Below are 27545 nucleotides of genomic sequence, written 5' to 3' on the forward strand. Positions count from 1 at the left end.
CAGCAGGCAATAGATTGCAACATGGACTAAACTAGATTTTTATCAGTGCCAGATCCTCCAGTAATCGGTAAACTGAGCATTCCTCCTGTGAGGGACCTTAGAGTCTGAAACACTGAGGTCTGGCCGGAATTATTCCAGGGCCTGTACACTTGCCCATGTCATCTGCCAGGGACACTCAGCCATGACAAGAACGTGGAAGTCTCTGTGTTTACCTTCTCATTAGTCATCAGAGCCCTAGATTGCCATTTATCTGGTAATAGAAATCTGAGCTGAAACTATTGTAGGTTTTATGCTTATTAACAAATCTTTACCTTCTAGCGATTCATACAGGGATTTACTGATACTTTGTCAGTGATGGCACTGACATATGTCAGATTCTGCTCCTGGGAGAAGACAAAATCCTCAAAATGTATATCTCCTCAATTCTTTTACTTCAGACATTCACAAGTCATCTCTGGCATAGCCTACTCCCTAAGCTTTGGCAGGGTGTCAAGACTGAGGATAACACAACATAGCTGCTATCTTGAACAGATCAATATCTCACGAAGGCAATGGTCAGAGACTCCCCACACCCCAGACGACAACAAAGACCATTGATTCTGTTCTGATTGCATAGATGCATAATCTCTAATTCCACATCTGCCAAAAAATGTAATGGAGTTGCACCTATAGGAAAAGAAGTTGATCTTGCGACCCATTGCTGCTATATGATCTGCATCAGTCTCATCTTTTCTTCGCTCACATTGATCTCCTTGCTTTTGTATTTTTTTATTAGTACTTTCATCGGATACCAAGAGGGAGATGAAAAATAAGGCTTGCCATACACTGAAACCATAAATGCCTCAAAGCCTGAGCAGGCTTTGAGATCTCTTCATATCTTCATCTATTAAAGTTGCTAAACCCTGCATTAAAGTGCTATCCAAGGTGATAAATTAATGGGTGTATCCTGAGTGATGACCACAGAAATAGACATTAAGCAATGCAAAGAACTATTATCCCACTTCATTGAAACAATTATTGAGGAAACCATCTAATCAGCATGATTCCTGTCAGAAAGTCAGTGATTTAGAGAGGGAATCTTCCGTTCCACAAATAAGCAATAATCTAAGAACGAGGAAAACCTACCTAGATGCATTAGCTGTAGTCATCTTTCTTCTACTATCAAACCTCCCTTTTCTGAGCACATTCTAAGAGAATCTAGCCAAAAGCTGACTACAGGCTTATCTAATGAAGCTAATATCCTAGACTCAGCACAATCTGTATTCAGGCTAGTACATTAAGATGGAAACACCAGAGTGGCCCTGAGTGAATAGATTCCTAATGGATAAGGGGCAAGCATCTTTTTCATCTTTTTTCATCTTTGACCTCTCTGCCCTATCTGAAACCACTGGCCATGAGATAACTGCTATTTCACCTGACTAAATTATTCTTTCTCCTAAAAGTGGCATGAGAGACTGGAGGAATGTGCTAAAATGGCCCAAATTGTTCCAGGGACACGTATTAAATAGTGAAGGAAAACATCACTTTTTCCATTAAATTTCTACTTTGTGTAATCCAACAACTATCAAGCATGGGGCAAACTGGTTAGATGACCTGAAGTTAAAATAACAGCAACATATAGAAAAGATGCAGGTCTACTTTTGGTTCACAGCAAATAAATGAAATTGGTTAGAGTTTGTGTGAGATCAGTGTATAGTGAAGAAAAACTGGCAGAGACTGCCTACAGTAGGGCAGAGAAAAGAAAAATATTTTGAAGAATGTGAAGTCATGGGGCGGTGTCCTTTTGCCACATGTGCAGTCGGAATAGACCAGTTCTTTCTGTGTAGTTCTAGGAGAGTGCCTGAATTTCTTAGTGTGTCTATGCTCTCATATAGTAGCATACGTATCTCCATTTAGCAATGGTTTCCATTATTATAATGTATCTACAGTTATTTATGCTTTCTGTCACCTCCTGGCTGCACTACAATCCCTGGGCAGAAAGCCTGCAGAGCCTGGGAAACTCTAGCTTGTACAGAACACTCTAGCACATCTCTTCTGCAGCACGCGCTGCTATGAATGAGTGCAGTTCATGAAGCCCGTTTTCTGCTTTCTACACTGGGTTCCTTTAGACTTTGTAATTGTACTGGCCTTTGTTTTGAAGATATTTTGCTTGTCTGGCACAATAAAGTCCCACCAGCTGAAGTGGGAGGGAGATGAAACTTGCTGGGTCAGTGGCTGTGAACTCCTCCGTGTTCAAAGGACCACTGCAAATGTTACCACATTCCATCACAAGCACAAGACACATTTTTTTGACTCTGCCTTTTGTGAAATAAATACACAAATTATATTTTTGGACAAGCTAACAAAATTTTGCCAAGCTGAATCACTCCATACTTCTTCCCCTAGAATGAAACTCTTCTCTAAATGCACTTTCACCTCTAGGAAAGAGGCTAAGAAGGTAGTTGTGGCAGGTGTTAGTTACATTGCTTAGTGGAGTACAAGTAGTCAATGGGTTGATAATGTAGCAATGAGCAGGGTGTAACAGTGCGTATAAAACAGTGTGGTGCAGCAGGGTGAAACCCTGCAAAGTCATAGCTTGGGTCCATACAGAGGAATGCAGCGTCAAGGAAGACAGAGTAGCTCTGGATCCCTGGACTGTGGCTGCTTTTGTCTGAGATAAACTAACTGTGGTGCCACTCACTTGAAGTAACTCGGCAATGAAAGTATTCTCCAGACAGAAGAGCCTGCTCCACTTAGCAGTGTACTCCTCAATAACAATATCCTGGCTATTTCATACCTTGGTGGATAGGAGACATAGACAGCCCATTTAATATATCTAAATTCAAATTCAGGACAACAATTAAAAAATAAGTGCTAGTGTTAGAGAAATCTATGCAGTCATTTCAGGTGTGAAAGAGTTTAATCTTTAGGTCTATTTCCCTGAGGATTGACCTTATATGTTAAAAAAAGGACTGTTTGTAATTATAAAGTAAGTAAGTGATAAGCATCAAATGAATTGTTACAGAACCCTTTTGTTGACTTTATTCCATGATAAGGAGCAGTTGCTATGTGACCTTGAATATGGCCAAATAACTCATGCTAAACGCCTTGCTACAAAGATGGCATTTTGGCAGGGCTTTGATGTAGGTCATTTTATTACCAGGCTGAATCAAACTACAAACTGATCTTAAACTCATGCCAAGAATGCTAATAATAAACTGATCAATGAGGTGCTGGATTGTTCAAGAGAATTGATCAAGGGAAAATGCAGACATAAAAAGTCTGGAATTCCAAAGGTTTAACTGCTTGGGCTATTATACTGGGGGGAATTACATTCCTTGCATTAGTACAAGTTTTCTTTACTCCAGGGGCCTTTAGCTGAGTGTCGAACAGGACAGTGGCAGAAAGTATACACTTATCTTTATTTTTCTTGACCTTTATGTGCAAGTAATTTTTATAGTTCCATTAACTAGTAAGATCATTTGCAAACCACTGTACAAAGTATATTATGAAGAATGCCTTGGGGACCATTGTATCCTGTTATGTTGAATGTTAATAGAATGAAAAATTAATTTAAACTCTAAAGATTAGAGCAAGGCAAGACTTCCCTTTTATAGGGGAAATTCAAAATTTTATTCGCCGTGGTAAAACTTTAGAGTTGTACACTAATACGACCTTTATATGGACCTTTATAGGACTGATTCGAATCAGACAGTGAGGAGTCTGATTATTTGCCTCCTTGAATAAAATGGCTTATATCAAAGCTTCCCCTTTTAAAAAAGGGGGATTTCTGTGACACCCACATGTGGGATTACTCCTGTGTAATTTCACAGCTTTAAATGACTATATGCTAGTGAGCTCATAGCTGCTTGTTTAGCAAGTTTAGCAACCAGAGATGGGAGAACCCACAATTCCAAGGAGTGTCTTTACCTTACTTGACTCTTTAATTGCTCATTAAACATTGTCATCTTCAGCTATGCGGGATTTCAAAACACCTAAAAATAAAGATGCAGTTCTCTATAGTACTTTTTTGTATTTTGCGTATCACTGATTGCTTTAGAATGAGGAATACTATCTTGAGTCTTGCTTGTAAGCCTCACATAGCACTTTTCCTAAGGGGCTGGAGCACTGCTACGGAAGTCAGCACTTCTGTCCATAGACAAGTGATTAAGTAAACTTTATTAGCTTAATTAGTCATTATTATCTCATATTTATGTTAAGATAGTTAGGGTATGATATGCTTGTGTGGCTAAATCAAGTAAATTTAGACCAGTAATGAGCAGGAGTTTTGTTATTTGGAAGAGCAAAGAAATAGTCCACCATCAGCCTTCTTGCTCACAAATTATGCCCTCACCTGAGAACCTGGCATGGTTAAAAGGATAAAAAAGTTGCATGTTTTACATGTAAGAATTATTTATTATTGTAAATGTCTGTACAGGGAACAGAAAAATCTCCGTTTCTATTTCCATACCTCTTATAAAACTAATGTGTGAGAGTTACATTAATGAGAATCGTATTCTTAGATAAAGCTATACGGGACAGAATTTTCACAATATCCCTATCCCACCATATCGTATATCTTTTAGTACACTGTACTTTTAATAACAAATTCTATGTTTGTGGCTGTTCTGTATGTGGACTTCTTGTCCTGGATAACGAGCCATTTTTAGACAATTGCATGAAGGCATGTATTTCTTTATTGGGAAATCCTGTTTTTCTAATACCTTGTCTTGAATTTCATCTTACAGCTGTAGACTAGGATGCCTCACTGTCTTCAGAAACCCTAACTCAAGTAAAATAAATGCACAAAAGATTAGGTCAATTAGTGACTAGAGAATTAGCTATCAATATTTCATGCCCCCTGCAATACTGTCTAAACACAAGATATGAAATAAGAATAAATTGCACTTTTGACATGCAGCAAACCTAGAAAGGAAATGACTAATCTAGAAAGATCTTGCAGTTGTTATAACGAGGCAACATTCTAGTCACTGGTCACATGTGACTTGATGGATAAAGAGCAGGAAGATTTGTCCCATAGGATTATTCAAAGTTCACTTGTGATTTGAAGTTGGATTTAAATATATTGCGAATAGCTTAGTGATTTTGGTCTGCAATGACCCAAACACAGAATAGACAGCAAAATGTTTCCATCAACTTTGATGCCAGCCTGAGTGCAGATTCAAGATGTGATCCAATCTGGTTGTCCAAACAGAATGTCAAATACAGCAGGAATCGTTCAAATGTACAAGACGTTGGTGGAAAATGTTTGGCCCATGAGGTACCTGGGAACTGAAAGGGTGTTTCATATGCAGTCCCAGTGCAACTTTAAGAAGGTTTGCTAGCTGATTTAAAATTAATTGGGTAGTTCAGCCTGGTTTTCAGTACAGCAACGCAAAGCTACTTCACAAATCAGCTTTGCTGGCTTTGTTTTAGGCAGGAATGAATTAATCTTTGTCTTGGAATAAGTCTTTTGTAGTCCAGTTTCAGCCAGTTCTTGGTTAAGTAAGCAGAATACCCACATTTCCCATCTGATATGAAAACACAGGATATACAAACATAGGTTATATATATGTATATATATTTTAATATAGTGATCTCATTGCCACTACATCATATTCGTTAATAACTCATACATGTTAGTCTAGATGGAAATTATATGTTCCAACTTAACCATCCAATTTGAATCACTGACACACTGGGTTTTTGGCAATGTCCTAAGTGGTAAAATGGAAATAAGGTAGTAAGCAGTAAAATTTAAAGTAGTTATTCAGTATTGTCCAAGTTCTTTTGCATATGATGGGCATACCAGCATACACTGGAAAGTAAGTCAGACACCAAAGCAGCACAGGAGAAGTCTTAAAACCATGAGCTGTTCCTACTCAGGGAGAAGAAAAGGAGATTCTCCCATCTATATCTCTGCTCAACTGGCAAGTGAGACAGTAAAACCAACCAGTTTTTCATAGTTTGAACCTTGAGGATATTGACATTCCAATAATCCAAAAGTGGACAAATAAGATATAGAACACTGTAGTTATGGAAAACTTGATGACCTTGAAAAGACAAGGCTGCACTTATAGCTACTGCATTGTGTAGTAAAATTATTTCTTCTCCTTGAGCTATTTTTTACAAATCTATTTTGGATCTTAATATACTTTCAAAACCAAGCTCCATTTTATCTTATGAACAGTAGCAACTTGAGTGCAACAGAAGAAGCTGGTATTCTGTAATATAATAATAATAAGTGTCAGTTTGGTGAAAATTTTATTATGAAGCAAAACTGCTAACCAAAGTAATTTCTGGTGTTAGAGTTTTTCATTACAAAGAGCTGAAGTGACAAATGAGTTTATCGCTGTCAAGAGACCTACATTTTATTTTGGTCACTTAGTATTAATTAAATCTTGCAAGTAATTCTTTTTTGTGTGTTTGTTTTGTTTAATATTTTTAAACAAAATATTGCTCTCTAAGGCATGGTTTACTGTATGCTTACCAACCACTTAATATGTTTCTTCTTAACAGCACTCTGCACAGAGGAGTGTGTGCATGGAAGATGTGTCTCTCCTGACACTTGTCATTGTGAACCAGGATGGGGAGGTACTGATTGCTCTAGTGGTGAGTAAAGATTACAAAAATGTGATAAAGATATATGCTGCTATTAAAAAAAGGCCTGAAATAAAGCAGTGGCCTTAGAACTTGGATGCTTTGAGTGGAAAACTGAAGGTTGTCAGTTGGTTATTTTGCAACAACTACTATGTGATAATACCCTTTCCTATGATCATGACTTTCATGGTTTTTGCTTGTTTTTACAAAGAAGTGTTAAATGCAGTGGAGGATGCTCTTAATGCTTTCGGTCCTGTTATTGGGCTACCAATATAGATAATATAGCTGTATTATGAAATTTTTCTCTCTTAAATCTTTACTACAACACATTCTTCATTAAATACTTTGTGGAGTACTTAGAGTACTTTGGAAAGCGTGCTCTCCAGACAGAATCCTTGTCCTGTTGATGCCAGTGGGAGTTCTGCCATTGACTCTTCATGCAGCCCAGATTCTACCTTCTGACTTGAAATCCACACCCTAAATTATCCATACTGCAGAAGTTGGGGAAATGGTAGAGGTGGGAGTTCTGCACCTTTTACTAGGAAATTAATTCACACTTGAGGCTTTCCATTCTTTCAGCTGGAGAAGCTGTGTATGTCAAACTCTCTTAATTAGTAATGATAAATTTAAGCCTATGTGTTTAGTTCATGCTGGAATGAAACAGCTAGCATTCTTTCCAGTACAAACATCAGAGATGTTATGTAACACAGGCCCAATACGTTATTGACATAACGGAAATAAGCTTGTTAAATGAAGTCTATTTGTGCGTCAGGCAAGTAAATAAAGCTGCATCGAGAAAGATGCTGTGAGTCATTTACTGAATGAACATTTCATTTTGCTTTTACTTCCTCCCTTTCTCCCAAATTGATTGGGATCTTAAAAAAGAGGCACCATTGCCAGGCAAAAAGATAACAGAAAAGGGATATATAAAGGTAGGTGTTAGAAGAGAATAGGAGTTAAATGTGACTGGGGATGAACACCTCCAGAGGCTCAAGTCAACGGGGCAGACTCTTCTCTGGTCAAGTTACTGGTGTTTTGCCTGCAGCTTTGCTGATGTCTCCTCAGATACAGCAGAAAAGGCAATAGGGAGAGAGCAGGGAGAAAGGACAGAAAGAAAAGACATGCTTTGGGGTTTGAAGCAACCTTTTGGGATTACCTGACAGGTAGAAAAGGGAAAAATTGGGCAGCATAACATACTGAATATCTATCTATAACAATATTTTTAAAAATAAAAATAGTACCTTCAATTGTAAAATACAGTCTAGGATCTCAGGAACTAATTTTATCCTTTGGTTATTTTTAGTAATAGATATGTTTAACCTAACAGCCAGTGAGTATCTATACACTTAGAGAAGTTTAAAAAAAGAGAAACAAAAATATTATGATAACATGGACATACACATATAGATGTATACATTTATACACACATGCATACACAGGGTAACAAGCACCCCATTCTTGTTAAAGGATAAGATGTCAAAGTACAGAATGGTCTCGTGGACTAAAACTACCCATTGACTCTTATTAAATTGCACTAATCTTGCAAGTGAAGATAAAAAGAAAAAGAAGGTTTTTCCTATATTGAATATTTAGCTTTTTAAAGTAATTAGGAATATTAAAGCACTGACAATGATTGAGATAAAAACATTATTCATAACTTTTATTTCCGCACTGGGCAGCAATCCAGTATATTTCATTTATGAGGTTTCAGCGGTGGAAAGAGAAGTGTTAGCCAATTCCTAAATTAAATATGCCCTGTTAACTTTTATAAATGATAGCCCAGGATTAGCTTCAAAATTTAAGCTTTAATTTTATTAATATAATTAGTGTGTTCGCTGGACCATAGTGCCCATTGTCTTTCATTCCATTTGTTATACACTGGGCAACATGCATTCTTGTCCTAAGGTCTGATCTGAACAAGCACTGTCCAATGTAATGCTTGTAAGTGTGAATGGCCTCATAGAAGATAGCTTTTACTGCAGCTGAGAGAGCTGCTCACCTTTATGCTTGACACTAGAAATTTGGATGACTGGCCTCTTTATTGTTAGGAGACTTTGTTTAAATTAAAAGGTATAGAACAGATGTCAGCTGAATACAGTACAATTGTTACTCTGAGTATTTCCAAGAGAGAAGAGAGAAGCCGGGAGCCTTTGCATAACTGAGGTTAACTGTCTTTACATTGATGATCCACATATTGAGTCATGTCTTACTGTTATCCAGTAATAATGTGGAAAACATTTTTCACTTCTACTGGAATAATGTATTACCTGTGCCTACTTTCTTCGTATTACTTCATTAATATTGGGTAGCTACTATGAAGGTTACATGTTTGCAATGACAAATATCGTTTGTTGGCTGTTTCTACATGGCTGGCCCTGCAGGGCTGTGCTCTGGATAAACTGAAGCTGTTGGCTGTATGCATGCCACCCCGCTCCCTGTGGGGCCATAGAGCTTTCCTGTATGGTCCTCAGTATTAGTGATTTTATTAAGTCACAGGCATATTGCTTTTAATGTTGGCTGTTTGAAACTATTTTACTGGGAAAGGGATTGCTAGCCAAAACACTCCCTTTAAATTTAGAAAATCTCCCAGGAGCTGTAATTGTTTCCTGAATGATCTCTCCTGAAAACAGTGTTGAGAAGTGGAGCCTACCTGACACTGGGGGTCATCTGTTGTCGTTTACTTGGAAAAGATCTAGGGACACTCACTCTTTTTGAGATGGTATTTCAACACCGTGCAGACCAGACCATTATAACTTTCTAAAAGTTATATATAACTTTCATTTGGTTTAATGGGTGAAATTCAACTATTAGCAGAGCTCCAGCACAAGGTCCAAGTGTCACTTCAAAATCAGAAGTCAGATCCAAATGTTCTTCTTTTTTGATGCGCCGCAAAGACTTCCTATGCCAGGAGAGGGTATGAATTCTGACACTGAGCACAGATTTCCTATGGGGAGGCAAGGTTTTGGTGTTAAATGCAGTTTCCCAGTGTTATCATTCTCCCTTGGCTAGAATATACTCAGTTAAATGTTTGAATAGTTACAGCTACAGCCTGTAGCCATCCAAACAATTTAATCATCTTTCTCAGATTTTGTTTCATGCTTTCCTAAAACTCAGCCTGTAAGACAACAATCACAAAACTTGCTATTCGGTGCAGCTTCCCAGTGACTAATCATGGTACGTGTTAGAGTTCATCTGTTGTCAAGGTTAAAATAACTTCAGATGAATTGCTAAACAATTACAAAAAAACCCTGTGCCATATTCAGCTCTGCATGCCTCTATACCTGTGTTTTACTGCATGCTGTTGTACATCTGTCGATGCCCGCAGGCCTAGCCTTGATTTCATGCTATAAAGCTGCAATATATTAAGGCTTGATTACCATAACAATAAAAAGAGAAGTAATGAGGTATTAACTAAAGAAGCTCTTGAATAAAATGTTTTCAAGGTTTTAATGATGCTGAAAATTAAAAGGAAAAGTCTTAAAAAAAACCCCATACCTTTTCCCTTCCCTTTTAACTTGTTGTACTAAAATCGTGCCCATTTTGTCCATGCAATCTGCACTGTTGTTTTTTTTAAATACAAAGGAAAATTGCAAATGCTCTGTGTGAACTTACCTGCTCACCTGTCCAATTATTTCAAAGCAATTAACTTCAAACAGTATGATATACTGGCTTGAAGTTCTGGTAGGAATATAATTGACTGTTGGTGGTTACCTGGCCTCTTCTGGGTCTTGATAATAGCCATCTGTATTTGCAAGCTGTTAGGCCCCAATCCAGCAAAGCACTTAAGCATATCCTTAACTTGACACGAGTAGGACTTCTCATCTGCTTTAAGTTAAGCAGGTGTTTAAGGATGTTGTCGAGTCAGTTTTGAAGAAACAGGTAAAAAGACCTCAGTGAAATCTAAACAAGCCTCTCATTGAATTCATCAGGCCTATAAGGAATAAGGTGGTCTTTCTTTCAAAATGCTAAAACTCATCAGGCAATATTATTGAAGACCATTTTTACTCTCATGAGCATTTTACATTGCCGGGAAGTTAACATAAATCTTTTATGGTTAGAAGGGGATTCACAAAACAGTGGACAACAGGTAGGAAAAAGAAAGTTCAGAGCAAGAGCCCTGAATGAAAAGCAAGAACCTTCCAAAATTGTGTGTGCCAGTTTGAGAAATTTCAAAGTAAACAAACACAGAGGTTGTAATGAAAAAATAAAGTGGCTTTGAAAATGTTTGCTTTGCTATTAGTTTCAGGAGAAAATTTAGTACTTGCCCAAAGTGTAATTAAAGAGATGTTGGCATAATAATGCCAAACCATCTTTCTTCATGCTATGTCACCTGGGGGAGAGAGATCATAATATTGCTGTCTGGCATAGGCTGATCATTAATGTACACATATGGATAACATAGATTTCTTTGGAAAGGATGTTTTGTACAAACTGTCATTAAGAGCAAGAACCTATTTAATCTTTATCTCTTTGTCAAAAACAGCCAAGGTCATAACAACAGGCAAGTATAACATCACAGCAAGATCACATTTAAGGGTATAGCCCTAGAGCAGCTGGAGTGCTTCAGTTCTGAGACTTGTGATGAATGAGAACTGCAGATACTTTGCTAAATCTGAAGGGGATTTACTTGACAAGCTATGGAAAGCAACAGTAGAAATCTCAGGAGAAAAATGGAGTACTTTAAAGTGAGTCTGTGGTGTTTTTCAGGCTTAATTTTGGCTTCCATATTCTCAAAATGCTTTGAACTATTTCCAAAGAAGAAATAAAGTTCAAAGGAAAGATTCCTGGTTTGTGAATACAGGCTCAACCAAAATTCAGCCTAATGTCAGGGACTGGTCTCCTGCAATCATTAGTTAATTTTTTGTCCTCAGGTTTTTAGGATAGGATTGACTGGGAAACCACCAAGGTCCACCAAAGAGGTGCAAAGGTGCAAGACCTCAGCTGTTCTAAACTGTTGGTGGGCCACTACTTAGACTCAGGGCCTGTCCCTGAAGGACATCTGTCCATGTTTCTTGTGTGGGAATTTGTCTGTGCCATGGGTTTGTACCACAGTGACTGCTGTATCTAAGTGCCAAATGAGGCGACGGAACCAGGTACAATGTTTGTTTCCACCAAAGCCCATGTATTTCATTTGTCACTCCAGTTGTTGAGCTTAGATGCAGTTTCTAAAAATCTGTTTAAAGTTGTGAAACTTCAGTTGGGATCCAGGCTTAATTATTGCTTTAGCCGAAACAGAATTTCATATCCATTCAAGTCCGTAAAGTGGACTTTAAAGTTTTAACGCACTTTTCATTTAAGCTAAGCTCAAATTGCAGCTTAATTTTGATGTGATCTGCAGACTCAGTGACAACTACATTGTGCAAAAAGATGCAAATGTATAAAAACAAGCTCCAATGAGGAGCTCATACAAGGATCTTTCCGTAGCAATTACAGAGTGGAATTGATTTTTGTCTCTTTCAGTTCTAACAATTTGCTCTTCCTTAACTTAAAAAATATCCATCTCCCTTCAACCACTGCTGAACTGGTGTAATCAGGTAAACAGCTTGTGTTTAATTTTTGCCTCTGCTGGATGTTGGGCCCACGCACTTGGGCTAGCGTACCCAGGTTGCATGTGTTAAGCAGTCTCTGTAGCAGCATATCTTCATGGGCCCAGCCTACGCAGGACAGCCTGTAACCAGGGAATAAAAATGTAAACACAAGCTGCTGTTCAGTGCAGTTAGTAGCACAGCAGCATGTCCTGTATATATTTTTACACAGATAATTTGGCTGCATTAAACTGGGCTAATCCATCATTTTTCATTCAGTGGGAATATTTTGTCTCTTGCTGAAGCTGTTAATATCTACTCAATTGTTTGTGGCGGCTTCTCCTCACTCTGTTAGATACGTGATAGTATCCTCCAAGCTTCTGTGAGTTAACTGCTTTGGAGGTGCCGCAAGCTTATGGAAAGGTATGAGAGTCATATTAGCCTTGGCTTTTCCCACAGTAACTGGGCTGAGCAAAGGGAAACAGTTGTTTCTGAAAAAGGAAAAGTAGATCCAAGATTTACTTTGGGAAGAAATTGCTTTCTACACTTCCTCTATGTGATTCATTGATGATGAATAGATCGGTTGCCAGTTGTTCTAAGTCTTGTACTAAAGTGAGTGAAAAATAGAAATTCAGCACCCTGTGTCTTTTTACTTTGCACCTTCATCTTCATCTTCCCTGTCAGAGTGTGGGAAAGGACTTCCTTCCTTAAGTCAGCTGGTCATGTCTAAAGCCACGGTAGTGACAGATCATTTCCCCCCAGCAGTCCCAGCCCTCCTTTGAGACTGCCTCTTTTGAGTGATTTTGAAGAGTCAGTTGAGCTGACCTGACTCTGTCTGCTTCAGTCCCTGGAGTTCTGTCTTTCAGTGTGTGCCGTTGCTCTTCAGGCTTGATCTAGCAATGTACTTCATGCATATGAATAGTCCTTTTAAAGTCAATAATGAACAGCCTATGTTATTTAAGTTAGATAAATGCTTAAGTCATTATCTGAATGGGAACTTAAGAGATGCGGGGGGAAAATCAGGTTAATGAGGATCTCATTTAGGGACCAAGAGTTACTGAGTGTCATCCAGGCTGAGCAATGGCAGATACTTCTTTCAATGAACTAAAACCACTGTCAGCTTCACCAGTATCATAAAAGAGAAGCTCAAGCCTAATGCTAGGTCTCCTACAGAGCAAAGCATGATAGACAGGCCAGTGATCTGAACATACTCCTTAGTTCTAGACAGAGATGGTGTTTTGACCTACCACATAGGTGAGTACCAGAGATGTGTTAAGAAAATAATTTGGATACGTAGTGTAACAGGCTTCCAGTTGTCTAATAAAGATTTTAAAATAATGTAAAATGTTATCAGAATAAGTCTGCACCATGATATGGAATTATTACAATATTACCACAATCATCTCCTCTGTTAAAGCATCCAGTTCTTTCCATGTTTGGCTGCTTTGGTTTAAGAGGTAAGTCCATAATGAGTTATGTGCTAGAGTGAATATTCATATAAGTTCAGGTGATCTGTTAAAACCATGCTTCCCATTTGTACCCAGAGTAGTAGCTGATGAGGCTGCAGCATGCTAAGTGTTTGTCTCCTAAATTGGCCTGAGGTAGCAACCTCATTTTGTAGTCTTTCTCTTATGTAGTCATTCTGTGTACACAGACTTTCTCTCTATATTACCGTAAAGAAAGTGACGGTGGATCCAGACTGGTGCTGCTGGGATTTATGTGGTCAGCTGCAGTGGTCAACAGACATGCCTGTACTGATCTAGTCCTTGAGTGCTTAGCTGGGAATAAAAGACATACGGAAAGGAGTCTTTCCTAATCTAGATAAATGATTAACCAATGATTCTATATTCAACAATTCTATAATTATAATTTTGACATAATTATAGATATACATTGATTTAAGGCACATAGCTTGCAAACAGGAGGTGAGAGGCCAGGTTTAAGACCTAATGGCTATCTGGGCATATCATCTCACATTTACACACTCTCCAGCCCCTGGTGAGCTGTATATGAGCAGTATGGAAATTCTGTGTTCCATGTAACCGAATTATTAGGCAACTGTATATGCTGGGTATCTGGAAAATCAGTGTACTGGCTCTCTGAATCCAACACTCAATTCATGCTGAAAACCAAAGATGAGAGAAGCTGTGGGCAAACCTTGTTGTATGAAACCTTATTTATTGCCTGTCATTAGGGCAGTATGTCAGGGACGGATGCTTCAAAAGGGAGTATGAAAAGACGTTTAGATTTCAGAGAAGAGAGATGGGTGTGAACCTTTGGGAGCAAGCAGGGTTGTACATGGAAGTTCTGTACCAAACAAGACAATTGTGTTGATGAGGTGTTTGTAACTGAGAGTACAGAGTAGCCTGCCCTCCCAAAGCAGAGCCCCACTGAACTTTGAGCACACCTGCCACATCTGGAAGTGAACTTCATAATGTAGCTCTTCTCTTTTCTACAGAATAGCTTGATGGTTAACTAAAACTTTACAGTTTAAGGATAATTTTCAGTAAATGAAACCATGGTTACTAGTACTGAATGGGCTAAATGCATTCTTATGCAGGTTTTGTGTCGTTATGCAAGGGGGAATTTGGCTCACATACATCTTTCCTTGGCTGCCGAACTTGTGAGAGCAGAGGAGACTTCATAGAAAGGCAGTGTACGTGTGACGAGTTGTTAGTTTTATTAATTTGACTGAGGTTTTTCTCACTTTAGATGGGGTAATAGCTATAAAAGAAAGAACCTACTACAATATCCTTTTTAATGAACTGAATTGCTAATGCTAAATTTCATTGCTGGAGCATCTTACAATAATGTGGCTTTAAATGTGCACTACACCAATGAACAGACTTTAGATCAACTTAAAGTACCATTGGTATAATTTTATGGCCTGGTCACTAAAGAGCTGTCGCTTCGAGAAAAGAGCAGAATTCCCTCTCCCAAAGTGTAGGCAAAAATCTCATATGTGGACACGCACTCAAAAGTATTCCAGGGGTTTTTGCTTGCTAACAAAGAGAAAAAAAGGTATAGTGGTCCTTGGGAAAGCTTCTAAACCACTTGCCTCTCTGTTAGGTATGGTGAGGTATTTCAAGGAATGCTTGGAGAGGGCAGAGCTCCGCTCACTGTCGAACACTGCGGTATCAGAAAATCCCCTGGGAGCTATTTCAGGCACCTGATCGTGGAGAAGCCTCAGGCCTGCTCTGACTTTTGCTGGGTTATGAGTAGCTGTCTCCAAAGACATGTGCTATGACTGGGAAAGGCCCTACTGCCCCATTCAGCGCTCTCAGGATTTTTCAAAAGATGCTGTTCCTCCTAGTTACAATACTATTTTATGGGCAGTGATTAAAGGTTGAAGTCAAAAAGGGAAACGAAAGGTTTCGTTCAGAAATAAGACTTGAAATTTACCTCAGGCCCCCAGCAGGTAAAATTTGCTAGAAAATAGCAGTCACTCACATACAAGGTTTCTTGTGTACTGATACCTGAGAGCTGAGGCAGAGTCAGTAAATTCATTCGATCAGCATCAGTGAGTATGCCCTAGACATGGGAGGAAAGGTTGCAGGGAGAAAGCATGTAGATGTGCAGCTTTCCCTGTTAGTGATTATTTCTTTGTTTATCTGTAAATTCCAGCATTTACATACAAAGATACTAAAATACTTTATTTCAAAAAATAGCAGCTGGGTGTATTTTAACTACACTTTGGCTGCTGTACTGAACAGCTTTCCAAAAATGAAGTCCATATCGTTCGTGTCCCCTCCCTTCCTACGCCTCCTCACTGACCCACTGTTTAACGTAGGCAGTGTCTTTGCTAAAGGAAAGTGTTACACGATAAAATTTTTCCTCAGACTTCACCCTGATTTTGTGTGATCTTAGATAAGCCACCACAAGGTGGGGAGTCCTTATTTCTTTTTGATTTCCGTGGGAGTTGAATATATTCATCATGTGGCCTGTATCGCAGCTGAAAAAGGACGGCAGACTGCAGTGGTGTTGGTGAGAGCTCAGACATCAATTAATATCTTTGCTAAAGATGAGTGAGGCTATAATGTGCAGCTGGCCTTGGTGTCTTGGGTGGGTTGCATTTAAAATATAGCCTGGAGGCAGCTTTACTAACTTTAGAGATGTGATGATCAGATCTGCAGAAGAGTATGCAGAAGTGATGCAACATGACAGTTTAAAATGAGAGAATGATAATGCCGATTTACTCCATTGCTTAATGGGTATATGACAGTCTATTGAATCATTCTGTTATTTATTGTTTTAAAAGTCATTTCCATGTCAATAAAATATTTGTGTATGAATAAGAGACTTCTTTTAGAGTGAAAGCTAGAGATAAATGTGCCATTGTACAGGTAAAACTCAGGTAAAAATTGTCTTTGAGTTTCATTTTACCATAGCCTTACAATCACTTGCATTTCTAGTTGCTTCTCAGTGCCAAGGGTAGGCCATGATGACCTTAAATCACTATGTGTAAAATGGGAAAGTTTCAGGGAGTTTTCTTCTTTGTCTTACTCAGTGTTTGTGCTATTGTAAGTATGATAGCATACTTTTGAAGTGAAGTATTTGCAGAAGTTTCTCTGAGAAATCCTGTTCTGCTAAATTACACTCGTGAAAATCCCTCCTAGACCCCTCAAATGATACCCTGATACTTATTTGTTGTCCTTATAAAACACTGAAAAAGAATTTGCCACAGGAGCAGATATCTTGTGTCCCCAATGAAATGAATGTTTGTTGAAACAGCTTGTTTGCCTCAGTGATGTGGAGAGAAATAATGAAATAGCAGAGGACTTAACAAGTGCATATCTGACTGTAAATCCAGGGTTTGGCAGAACAGAGCCTTCACACCACTGCTCGCAGGTAAGCATTTTGCTCTCACTGCTAATCTAGCTTTGGCAGGGAATGTAGAGGACCCATAGTTATCTGTAAGGAAAAGCATACAAAATGAGGAAATGTGTTGTGACCAAAGGAAATCAATGAGCAGATGGTGTCCTAGCATCATACCTGACACTCCAGAGGAGATTGTTGTAGCATAACCACCGATTGCAAACATATAGTTATGAACAGAGGCCAAATCCACGAAGAGCAGGGGGAAGGTGATATGCATGGAAGCATGGAATAAAAAGCAGTGCAAAATGAAGATTGAGACATGACAGAGAAGGAGTAGCGGGGGGCGGGGGGGGGTCGAAATGGAAAAACAAGCAAGGTGAGACGACAGCCAGAAGCAGCTGGGGATAGGAAAGGAGCTCAGTGAGCAGATAACTGGACTTGAGACAATAAATAGCTGAATTAAAATGTTTTGCAAAATGAACTATGCTGCATGTGAAGCACCAAGAATTTCAGGCTTGTGAGCAGACAGTTACTGGCTGATTCTACCAAGTAGAAATTACAGATGTTGTCAAAATAAGAAAGTGAAGTGGAAGGAGGGGGTATAGAATGCTGGTGGGAGATGCTACAGCCAGGGCAGTGAGGGTGAAAATGACAGTGAATTTTAGAAAACAAAAGGAACAGCAATGATAAGGGAAGGCAAACTTCAACATGCCAGAAATTGCCTCAAATGAGAAAAGCAGAGATGTTGAAAGAATGCCTTTTTATCATGCAAACAATTTAGGAAAGTGAGAAAGAATCTAATGCTTGCAAACCAAGGTGGTGACAACCTGACAGAAGAAGGATTTAGCCGTGAAGTGCTCTGGTTAAAGTGGCATTTGTCTTTTTTTGGTGCCGGCAAAGAAACCCGTTTAAGTGTTTATGAAGGGATGTAAACATCTATTCTATAGAAGTCATCGGCACTATAGCTTCAATAAACACTGTTTAATGTTTAAACACAATGTATTGAAGTGGGATGCTGGAAGTTATAGTGCATTCAACTGCCAAAACTGCCTTTTCTTGGCCTGGAAGGGTAGTGCAAGCAAAGAAAGTGCTGTTTTCAATAGTCAGTTTTTATTTTGTTACTGGCAAAAATGTTAGGTGAAATACCAGAAATTTTGCACATTAATTTCTCCAGTCAAAAGTTCACTTTTATTGCTGTAGTCGCGAAAATAGTTTACACCTTCAGTCTTAAACCTTCCTTATACCATTTGATTGCCTTGAATGTGTGGTCTATAACAAGCACATCCTCCAGTCATTTCTTTATAGCTCAAAAAGACTCAATTCAGTGCAGAGAAACTGCAGGATTTTATTTATTAAACATACCTGTGTTAACCCAGCAGAATATCTGAAAGTTTGGGAGTGAAAATGGGAGTTCAAAAGACCTGAATCTTGTTCAAGAAACCATGGTGGAGGCCATTTGTCAGGGAGGCTGGGAAGAGACCCAAGTGTCACAGATATGGGTGTCACTCTCTTTGTAATTGCAAGAACTCATGAAATATGATCAGTGACCTAAAAGATTAATAGAAGCAGATAATAACAATGCATGTTGAGTTTCTGGGTTGTGGAGTTAAATAAAAAGGGGCCTACTGCTACACATAGACTTATGCTTAAAGAACTATAGGGACTTCACTGAAGAAAGGCGAAAAAGGGAAAGCGTGTGAGAAAGGTTCCCATCCAAAACTGCTTTGTAATAGTAAGTTTCAACCACTTTCGTAGCTTTGGTGTGTGTTGTGCAAGAAGGATTTAGGCCCCATTAGAAACAACAGTAAATGCCAGATAGAAATGATGTGTGTATTATTACTGAGAGTATTTTATATCAGGAAGATCTTTGTGGGCATCAACCAGAAAGAAGAGAGATAAAACACTCGTTCTTTGATCTTGGAGGGTGGTCATTCAACAGAAAAGTCTCTGCAGTTCATAATTTTCAATAGCTTTTCTGCCTATCATACAGTGCCTATTCATGCAAAGGCCAGAGACTGCTAGGCTATATAAGCCCTGTCCAGAATGCTTAAAAATATGTGCATCAAATACAGGGCAGATGATTGGGTGAAATTAGCCTGCAAAATTCAAATTTTAACAGAAACAGCTAAGACATGAAACAATGGATATTTGTGGTAGTAATAGAGGTAAGGGTTTCTTACCCTTCCTACTGTCTGCTTAAATCTCACCTTTACGAACCCTTTGTACAGAGTTGCAGTGTTCTAATTATGTAGCAGTAGTAGTAAATCATGAAAATTGCTTGCAGGAGAGTTTTTTGCCAAGGACCAAAGTCTGATACCCTATCTCACTTAGTTTGCAGTGATAGTATCCTAAATAAATATCAAAGCCTCAAAACACAAACTGCAGAAGGAGGCAGGTTTGCAGAAAGGTATGAGCATTCGCATGGAAGGTCCATTTTTCCATAGGGATTGCAAAGTTTGCTGCTGGGTTGGGAGGTAGGGAGACATGACTGTAAGCTTGATGAATTCTTGGGAATCCAGAATAACCTTTGTTTCATCATCTGCTTTAACCTGTCTGTTAGTGCTTTCCAGTTACATAGGTATCCAATTCAATTGGGATAGCAGTAAGAAAATACATGCATTTCTGCAAATCTTATTTCCATCTTCTAGGATAAATTCCAGCCACTGGAATTCCACAGATTTTAGTTTGGGGATACTGGTATAACTCTTCCTTCCAGATTTGGTAGGGTTATGACACATCTTGGAATATGAGTCTCATTACAGAGTCCAATGAGGTTTTTTTCAACCTCAGGCGAGGAATTGCTTTTGTCAGAGCTTATTCAGAAGTGTATTGGGAAGAGGGTCTTGTTATTTAGGCTATTCATGGAATCTGATGGCGGCAGCCCAGTTCTGGGTTTCTTAGGGACCACCGCACTGTGAGATCAGTAAGACAGTCTCACCAACTTTCATCCTCAGCAGCTGGGTTCCCCAGGCCTCTGCAGGGTGCTTAGATTCACAGCTTACTGAGATCATTGAAATACAAGAAGTTCCATTTAAGCATTAAAAAACTCTCTTTTACTGTAAGGGTGATTAAATACTGGAATAGGTTGCTCAGAAAGATTGTGGAGTCTGTCCTTGGAGATATTCAAAATTCAACTGGACGCAGTCTTTGGCAACCTCTTCTAGCTTACCCTGCTTTGAGCAGGGGGTTTGGCCTAGATGATCTCCAGGGGCCCTTTCCACCTCAACTATTCTACAATTCTATGATTCTATGAATTATTTTATTCCTGTAACTTTAGTGATCTCTGAATCAGAGCAAGGGGCTTACTGAATTGCTAGATATGATAGAAAATATAGAATATATAAGCAGCAGGTTAGAGTATTCTGAAAGCCCATGGGAATAGTCTGCATATGAGAGTAGAACTTTATTATGGTGAGCCTATCCAAAGAATTATGTGGTTATTCTCATTCTGAAATTCTGAAATGCCATGGAAATTCTCCTGACAAGATGGCTTTTGGGTATCAGGAAATTCAATAATACTAGAATTCCTTACTCATATTCAAGAATTTAAGCTCTGTCCCCAAGTCTGGTTCTGGACTGCTGCATCATTCTGGACGTATCCTTTTCCCTCTTTGTATTTCATTTACTGTTTTATAAAATGGTGAGCCGAACCTCCTTTGTGTGGGATACTAGAGTTTCTAGATGAAAACTGCTACAGAAGAAATAGGTGTTCTCATTAAATTAGTAAGATCAAATGTTGTGTGTTCTGTAGTGAATGTATGTGTTCTATCTGGCAGAAGGAAATGATGTTAATTAATTACTTTGACATGCAGTCATGATGTTGCAGTCTATATTATAGATGTCCAGATGTTGGGTTGTTCTTCCAGGATGCAACATGTTTGAATGTATTAGGAGGTGCATTTTTTCTCTGTGTATGACTATGACAAATTGAGGCACAGCCAAGCTGCTAACTTGCTTGAAGGCATTTTTCACGCTTCATCCATTATATGAGTGATAGATGGTATTAAACCAGTTCTTCTTTGTGAGGAAAAACACATTGTGGATAATGGAAAGGAAATCATCAGCGCTAATATTTATCCCAACTTTGTTTTGTATCTGCAAGATCAATGTTTTTTTAATTCACTTTTCATTCGTTTTTGCTTCATTTGCTTTGATGTTGTAAAGGACATGTTGCATCTTGGGAGAGCATCGGATCACATTTTGATCACAGTTTTTTTAATACAGAACTACACAAGTGGTATTATTCTGGATTCATATAAATGACAACAGAAACTCAGACATTGTTGGATGTTTAAACTCAATATTTAACATTTCTGAGTTGTTTCTTTATAGTAGGTACAACTATTCTCATCAGAAATTTCTTCTAGTCTGATTACAGAAGGAGACCTAGGTAATCTTCATGTGTGCCTATCATGTCTCCTGCACTGACCAGTTCACCCAGATCTGACAGGTTGGTAGAGAGTTCAAAGTTACCAACTTCCTGCAAGTTTTGTGAAAAGCATTGGCTGGATAGAGCAGGGAGACACAAATTTGTTCTACAGTGAAGGGAAAGTTTATAGATCAAACTCAAAATTATTTCTTCTGTTTGATTTGTCAGATTGCCATTCAGCATGCACATCCAGGCCAGCCAAGCAGCACAGAGGGTACTCAGAAACAGGAACAGGCTTTTTGTTGTCTTTTGCCCCTTGGGGGTTAGATGGCATAGGGAGGTGTGGGAGGGATATAATACTGAGCAGGTGTGGCAAGGGAGAGACATGGAAAGGAGGAACTGCAGATATTGCAAACGTGTATGAAATTATAAGTTATTCTATGGATTGGGCTGGTATTGCGATAACGGGACAGCAGGGAAACAGAACACAGACCTAGCGTAGGAAAACAGGTTTCATTATTTAAACTAAAATTTAAATCTCAATTCTGATTCTTAGGATCTTTGCAAATGCTATTTCATCTGCGTTTTTGAAATCCCAGTGATGTGACTATGTGGCCAGTGCACTGCCAAACCAGGAAGTTGCTTCCCCTTGAAGCTATATGGTTTCTTTTAATCTTTTGTTTTCTAATGGCCATTTTGTTTTTCCTTTTGCTCAGTTAAGATGAAATAAGCAGGCAGAGTCAAGATGAGAACCATCAGGTCAAATTAGAAAGATTTACACTTTTCAAATTTCCATAGTTTCCTTTACAGTGGAGACACTTCCAAGAATTTGGATGGATCCAAGTATCTTCCGTGCTTAGCTTTGAATTGGTTCTGAAGCTACTTAGGACAATTTTAATAAATATTTAGTTCATTAATATCTAAATGTGCTGACTTTTCTATACGTGCATTAGACGTGTAACTGTTATTCTATCATTGTATCATTTTTGTATTTGTCTTGGTAATTTTTGAGGACAACTTTTACATTCAATACTAATTCTTTCATGTAATTGATTCTTGAAATAACATTTTAGTTCTCTCTGTGTTTTCAATAGGAATTAAAATTTTTTCTAAATTATTCTGTGCCCTGCTAGATTCCCTGTGCAATTCCTTCAAGCTTTAAAATACCATCTTAAACTGAAATTATTTTAAGCACTTTGAAAAAAAAAAGTCCAGTAAAGAAAATATTGTCTTCTCTTGGTATCAGTTTATGGAACAGTTCTTTCTCCCTTTTGAATTTTTCAGGAGAGAACTCCTTAATAGTTTTGTTACATTACTTGCCAGTGATACCAAGATCATTGATTCTCTCTTGGTACATAAGCCAGCCTATTCAGATAGTACTATCAGAAATTTTTACACTGGATGCTTATGTTTTTATCAAACATATGCCATCTTAACTCAGGAGTAAACAGGGCTCGGGCTGGAAACAGGAATTTTGGACTAACCAAACTGTTTCTCCAATTTAAATGTTTTTCTCAAGATGAAGAGTAGAGGGAAAAAATTTCTCATTTTTAATGTTCATTACTTTTTTTGTGAGAAGTCATAAAAAATAATTGTTTCTAATCCAATAACAAGACTGCCTTTTGAGAATACACTCCTTCCAGTTGTCTTTTAACCACAGTTCCTCAAATTAAAATACAGGATGGCTTCACTCCTAACTTGCAATTAAAGGCTGCCACACAGTGCTCTGCTGCAGATAAAAGTCCAAATTCTACCTTTTCTGTAAGTCTTTCACACATTAAAAAATAGGAGTAGCAGTATAGCATGTTAAAGTAAACCAGAAATTATAAAGCTCTATGTCAGAGCTGAGTACTAGTCTTGATCAAGAGATGTTCTGACTCTGTCACTATCATTTTCCATGATGCTTCCTGTGCTTGTTGCACAACACAGAACTTCCACATTCCTTTACTGAAATTGAACGCTTTCTTTAATAAAATAAGTAATGATCAGCACAGGTACCTGAGTCATGCTTCTTGTATATGAAATTCAGAGTTCCAAAACATTCAGGAAGGGCAAGTTAAAGTTAGAGCAAAGTAGGTTAAAAGTCTTATTTTTCTTCATCATTGAGAATTTCTTCTTATAGTTCCATTAAAATGGGATTCAGGAGGGACACATGTTTTGAAGTTCTCTATTTGGGAGACGGTACCTTTGTGAAAAAATTACTTTGTCAATGGAAGTCTGTACACTGAACATTTACAGTGATGCCCAGTCCTTTGTGAGGAGAATTATGAGGTTCCTCTACCACTTACATATCATTGAAGATCTCAAATGGAGCTCAGCTCCAGCTCCTAAATGAGATTTCAGTAGTTAATTGATCTGGTGTGAGCTCTCTGCACAGAAACTGAACTTTACTTTCCCTGTATGCTGCGCAGAGGAAACATGTTCATTATCATCCAGGAACTCCACAGCTGATTAGCTTGTATTTACTTCTCTCTCAGTGTCTTCCTCTAGAGCCACGTATTTTCCTAGTTTCAATACAGAAATGGAAATTAAATGTCAAACTAGTCTCTGATATTTCAGAAGACAGACTTGAAAAACAGAAACACTACCAGAAGAAATGTTTAAAATTTCATCGTGGCCCAGTCCTCAGATATCTAGCATCTGATTCTATCTGTGCAGTGGCTGTGTGTAATTGCATTTTAAGTAAGTGAACAGACTGGCCTCAGTTGCAGGATTGTTTGTTTTACCATAATTAGGTAAATTAATCAGTACATTAACTTCCTAATGCAGAGCACGGTTCTGAAATGAATTGCAGATATTTGCTATTTTGATAAGATTTAAAGAACAAAAACTTCCACAGCAGGTCAGCGTTACAAGGCTACTAGAGCTCTGTAAATGTGTAAAAGCTTTTAAACTCCAGAAGAAAATGTATAGTACAGAGAAAGTTACACTTGTGTTATTTTTTGTTTTTAAGAGAAAGAAACAGGTTTGTTTGAGTTAGTTATTCCATTTTCATCTAAATATGTAAACATCAATGCATAACTAGCCTTGGCCTAACCTATAGTTAATGAGACTGTATTACAGAACCATGAAGCACAGGTTTGCTTCACAAAGGGTCCTTTGTCTGCTTGCAGTGTTCCCACTGACATCACCCATATGATCCCAGAAATTAATCCTCCATGTAGTCGGGATTTTTTCATGTTCTGCATAAGGCACAACTTGTGTAGCACCTGGGTGATGGTGCTGCCAGACTTTTCAAGGCCCAAAGCCTCTCTTACCAGAATACTTTACATGCAGCCCCCTGTAGTTAACAAAGGGACATCTGACAACTAATGGTAAATATAGAATGGCATGTTAAATGAGGCTTTCTGGTTTCTCCTGACTCATCCACCCTTTTATGTCAGGCTTTCAACACAGTGGTTCTCTGGACACATTAAACATGAATCAGTTCCTTTGTTTTAGTAGTTGACTGCAGTCCTGTATCTCACTAAAGAGACTAACTCACAGTGAGCAATGTCACATTACTAAAACTTTTTTGTCTCTCAAATAAATACAGGCCAGAAAGCAGGCTAAGTTTTTTCCTGGGTAAATTACTGGGAAGGGAACTGGGATTTATACTGAGGCATGGTCGGCATCACCAGTTCCTGAAATACCCTGGTCGTGAGATGCTACTGCCACAGCAGCCTGAAGTTAAGAGATGATCCTTTGTGCTGGACCCAGGTTCTGACTGCCTTTTGTCCCCATGGTTCTTTCTTTCTGTCTCTTACCATCTCCCTTCCATCTCCTTTTTCTCTTGCTTTCTGCTTTTATCCATTCTTTTTCTTTACTTCCCTCCCTTATTGCCCTTAATACTACCTAACTCCTTGGTGGGAAGAGAGTCAGATACCCTTCCAGACAGTCGGAGGCCACAGGCTTCTTTGTGTAGAGGCCTCCTGAGCTCGTGAGCTGCCTTCCTGATTACGTTATCCATCGGGCAGGGAGTAAAGTGGGTTTCAAGGAGCTGCCTACTGTTTTACCCACAGTAAGATGTTGCAACAGAGCAATGAAATGGCTCTCAAGCAGAGCAGTGGCAGGATTTTAGTACCTCGAGTTCTCTGTTAGTCCCCGTATTCCCTAGGTTGCTCTGGTGCTGCTTAGGTAGCCTGGCTAAGAGTCTACAATACCATTTTATATCACAGAAAGATTCCTTTAATGTATTTCAGAATGACAGTCTGCCTTTTCAGGCTATGCATTGTGGTAGGTTGAGCCTGGCTGGACACCATGTGCCCACCAAAGCTGCTCTGTCACTCCCCCTCCTCAACTGGACAGGGGGAGAGAAAATACAATGAAAGGCTTGTGTGTCAAGATAAGGACAGGGAGAAAACGCTCACGAATTACCATCATGGGCAAAACAGACTCAACCTGGGGAAACTAGTTTAATTTATTAGTAACCAAATGAGAGTAGGATAATGAGAAATAAAACCAAATCTTAAAAACACCTTCCCCGCACCCCTCCCTTCTTCCCGGGCTTAACTTTACTCCCGATTTCTCTACCTCCTCCCCCTGAGTGGCACAGGGGGATGGGGAATGGGGGTTGCGGTCAGTTCATCACACATTGTCTCTGCCACTCCTTCCTCCTCAGGGGGAGGACTCCTCACACTCTTCCCCTGCTCCAGCATGGGGTCCCTGCCATGGGAGACAGTCCTCCATGAACTTCTTCAGCGCGGGTCCTTCTTATCATAGGCTGCAGTTCTTCATGAACTGCTCCAGCATGGGTCCCTTCCAAGGGGTGCAGTCCTTCAGGAACAGACTGCTCCAGCGTGGGTCCACCGCACAGTCACAAGCCCTGCCAGCAAACCTGCTCCAGCGTGGGCTCCTCTCTCCATGGGGCCACAGGTCCTGCCAGGAGCCTGCCCCAGCATGGGCTTCCCACGGGGTCACAGCCTCCTTCGGGCATCCACCTGCTGCAGCGTGGGGTCCTCCACGGGATGCAGGTGGATATCTGCTCCACCATGGACCTCCATGGGCTGCAGGGGGACAGCCTGCCTCACCACGGTCTTCACCAGGGGCTGCAGGGGAATCTCTGCTACGGTGCCTGGAGCACCTCCTCCCCCTCCTTCTTCGCTGACCTTGGTGTCTACAGAGTTGTTTCTCTCACATATTCTCACTCCTCTCTCCGGCTGCAGTTGCGCAGTTTTTCCCCCCCTTCTTAACTATGTTATCCCAGAGGCACTACCACCATCGCTGATGGGCTCTGCCTTGGCCAGTAGCGGGTCCGTCTTGGAGCCGGCTGGCATTGGCTCTATGGGACACAGGGGAAGCTTCTAGCAGCTTCTCACAGAAGCCACCCCTGTAGCCCCCCCGCTACCAAAACCTTGCCACGCAAACCCAATACATGCATCCAAATAACAACTATTCAGTGTGGTTACTTTCTTAGCTGAGTCACTATTTAAGTGGAAACTGCCAAGTGTGCCACCGGTGTCACACTGTGGTCTCCCTCTCGCATAATAGTGGAAAACAGAGACAGGCAATCAGAAGCACTTAATGTAATCTGTGTTACGTGAATTCAATGCTTGCAAAGGATGCCAGGCTGACACCCCAGGGGACTTGAGCAATGTATTTCTATATTTGAACTTTAAGTGGGGGGATGAGAAGAGGAGGAAAAAAGAGACATCTATAAAGGTTTATGAGGCATTTTCTAAAATTTAGGAAATAAGAGTCTATAAAACACAAGAGGATTTGTATTCACTTTAGTTCTAGTAATGGGCAGAGGACTCTTTCTGGAAAATCAGTGATTGTTGCTGAAAGGCATAATCATCACCATCTGAGCCTACTTTCAGATAACTTTTCAGTACAGGTGTCCCAGCTCCAAAAGCCTAATTAGAATGAACAGAGTCTCCATTTCTTTAGAAATTGAACCCAAATGAACCCTGCCAGCAGGTTTTGAGAACAGGTGGGGATGATTAGTTTTCTGACTCTGACTATATACTGCACTGAGTCTCCTGGCACATGGCACCTACCTAGTGTCTTTTGTTTGCTTATGATCATTAAAAAGTAATTAGTGAAATTAAGGAGTTCTTCTGACTGTAATGTACTGTCTATTTGAAAACAAGATGGATTTTGGTGAAGAGTCTCAATTTGATTCCTGGCGAAGCACTTTACATTGCATGTCAGAGATCAAGATATGCATGGACGTGTCTTTTCATTTGCCACATGTCGAGTAAGTTCATACCTCAGGGAAGAAGAGCCTGTAGCTTCTGCAACCTGCTTTGTACAGTGCTGAAGGGTTTGGTGGG

The 27545-nt window shown here is 39.4% G+C and overlaps 1 protein-coding gene across 10 annotated transcripts in view; it reads left to right on the forward strand.

Moving 5' to 3' along the window:
- The window catches only part of MEGF11 (multiple EGF like domains 11), a 293113-nt gene that overhangs the window by 94792 nt on the left and 170776 nt on the right, over positions 1 to 27545 (forward strand). For all 10 annotated transcript variants that reach the window (XR_012043914.1, XR_012043915.1, XM_072871110.1 and 7 more), the window contains one exon: positions 6499 to 6591. Coding sequence is in view for 8 of the 10 variants with exons in the window: in XM_072871110.1 (XP_072727211.1) it covers positions 6499 to 6591 (93 nt within the window). In the remaining 2 variants the exon portion in view is untranslated. The remainder of the gene's footprint in view (positions 1 to 6498; positions 6592 to 27545) is intronic.

Source organism: Ciconia boyciana, chromosome 8, assembly GCF_034638445.1.
Source record: "Ciconia boyciana chromosome 8, ASM3463844v1, whole genome shotgun sequence".
Taxonomy (NCBI): Eukaryota; Metazoa; Chordata; class Aves; order Ciconiiformes; family Ciconiidae; genus Ciconia; species Ciconia boyciana.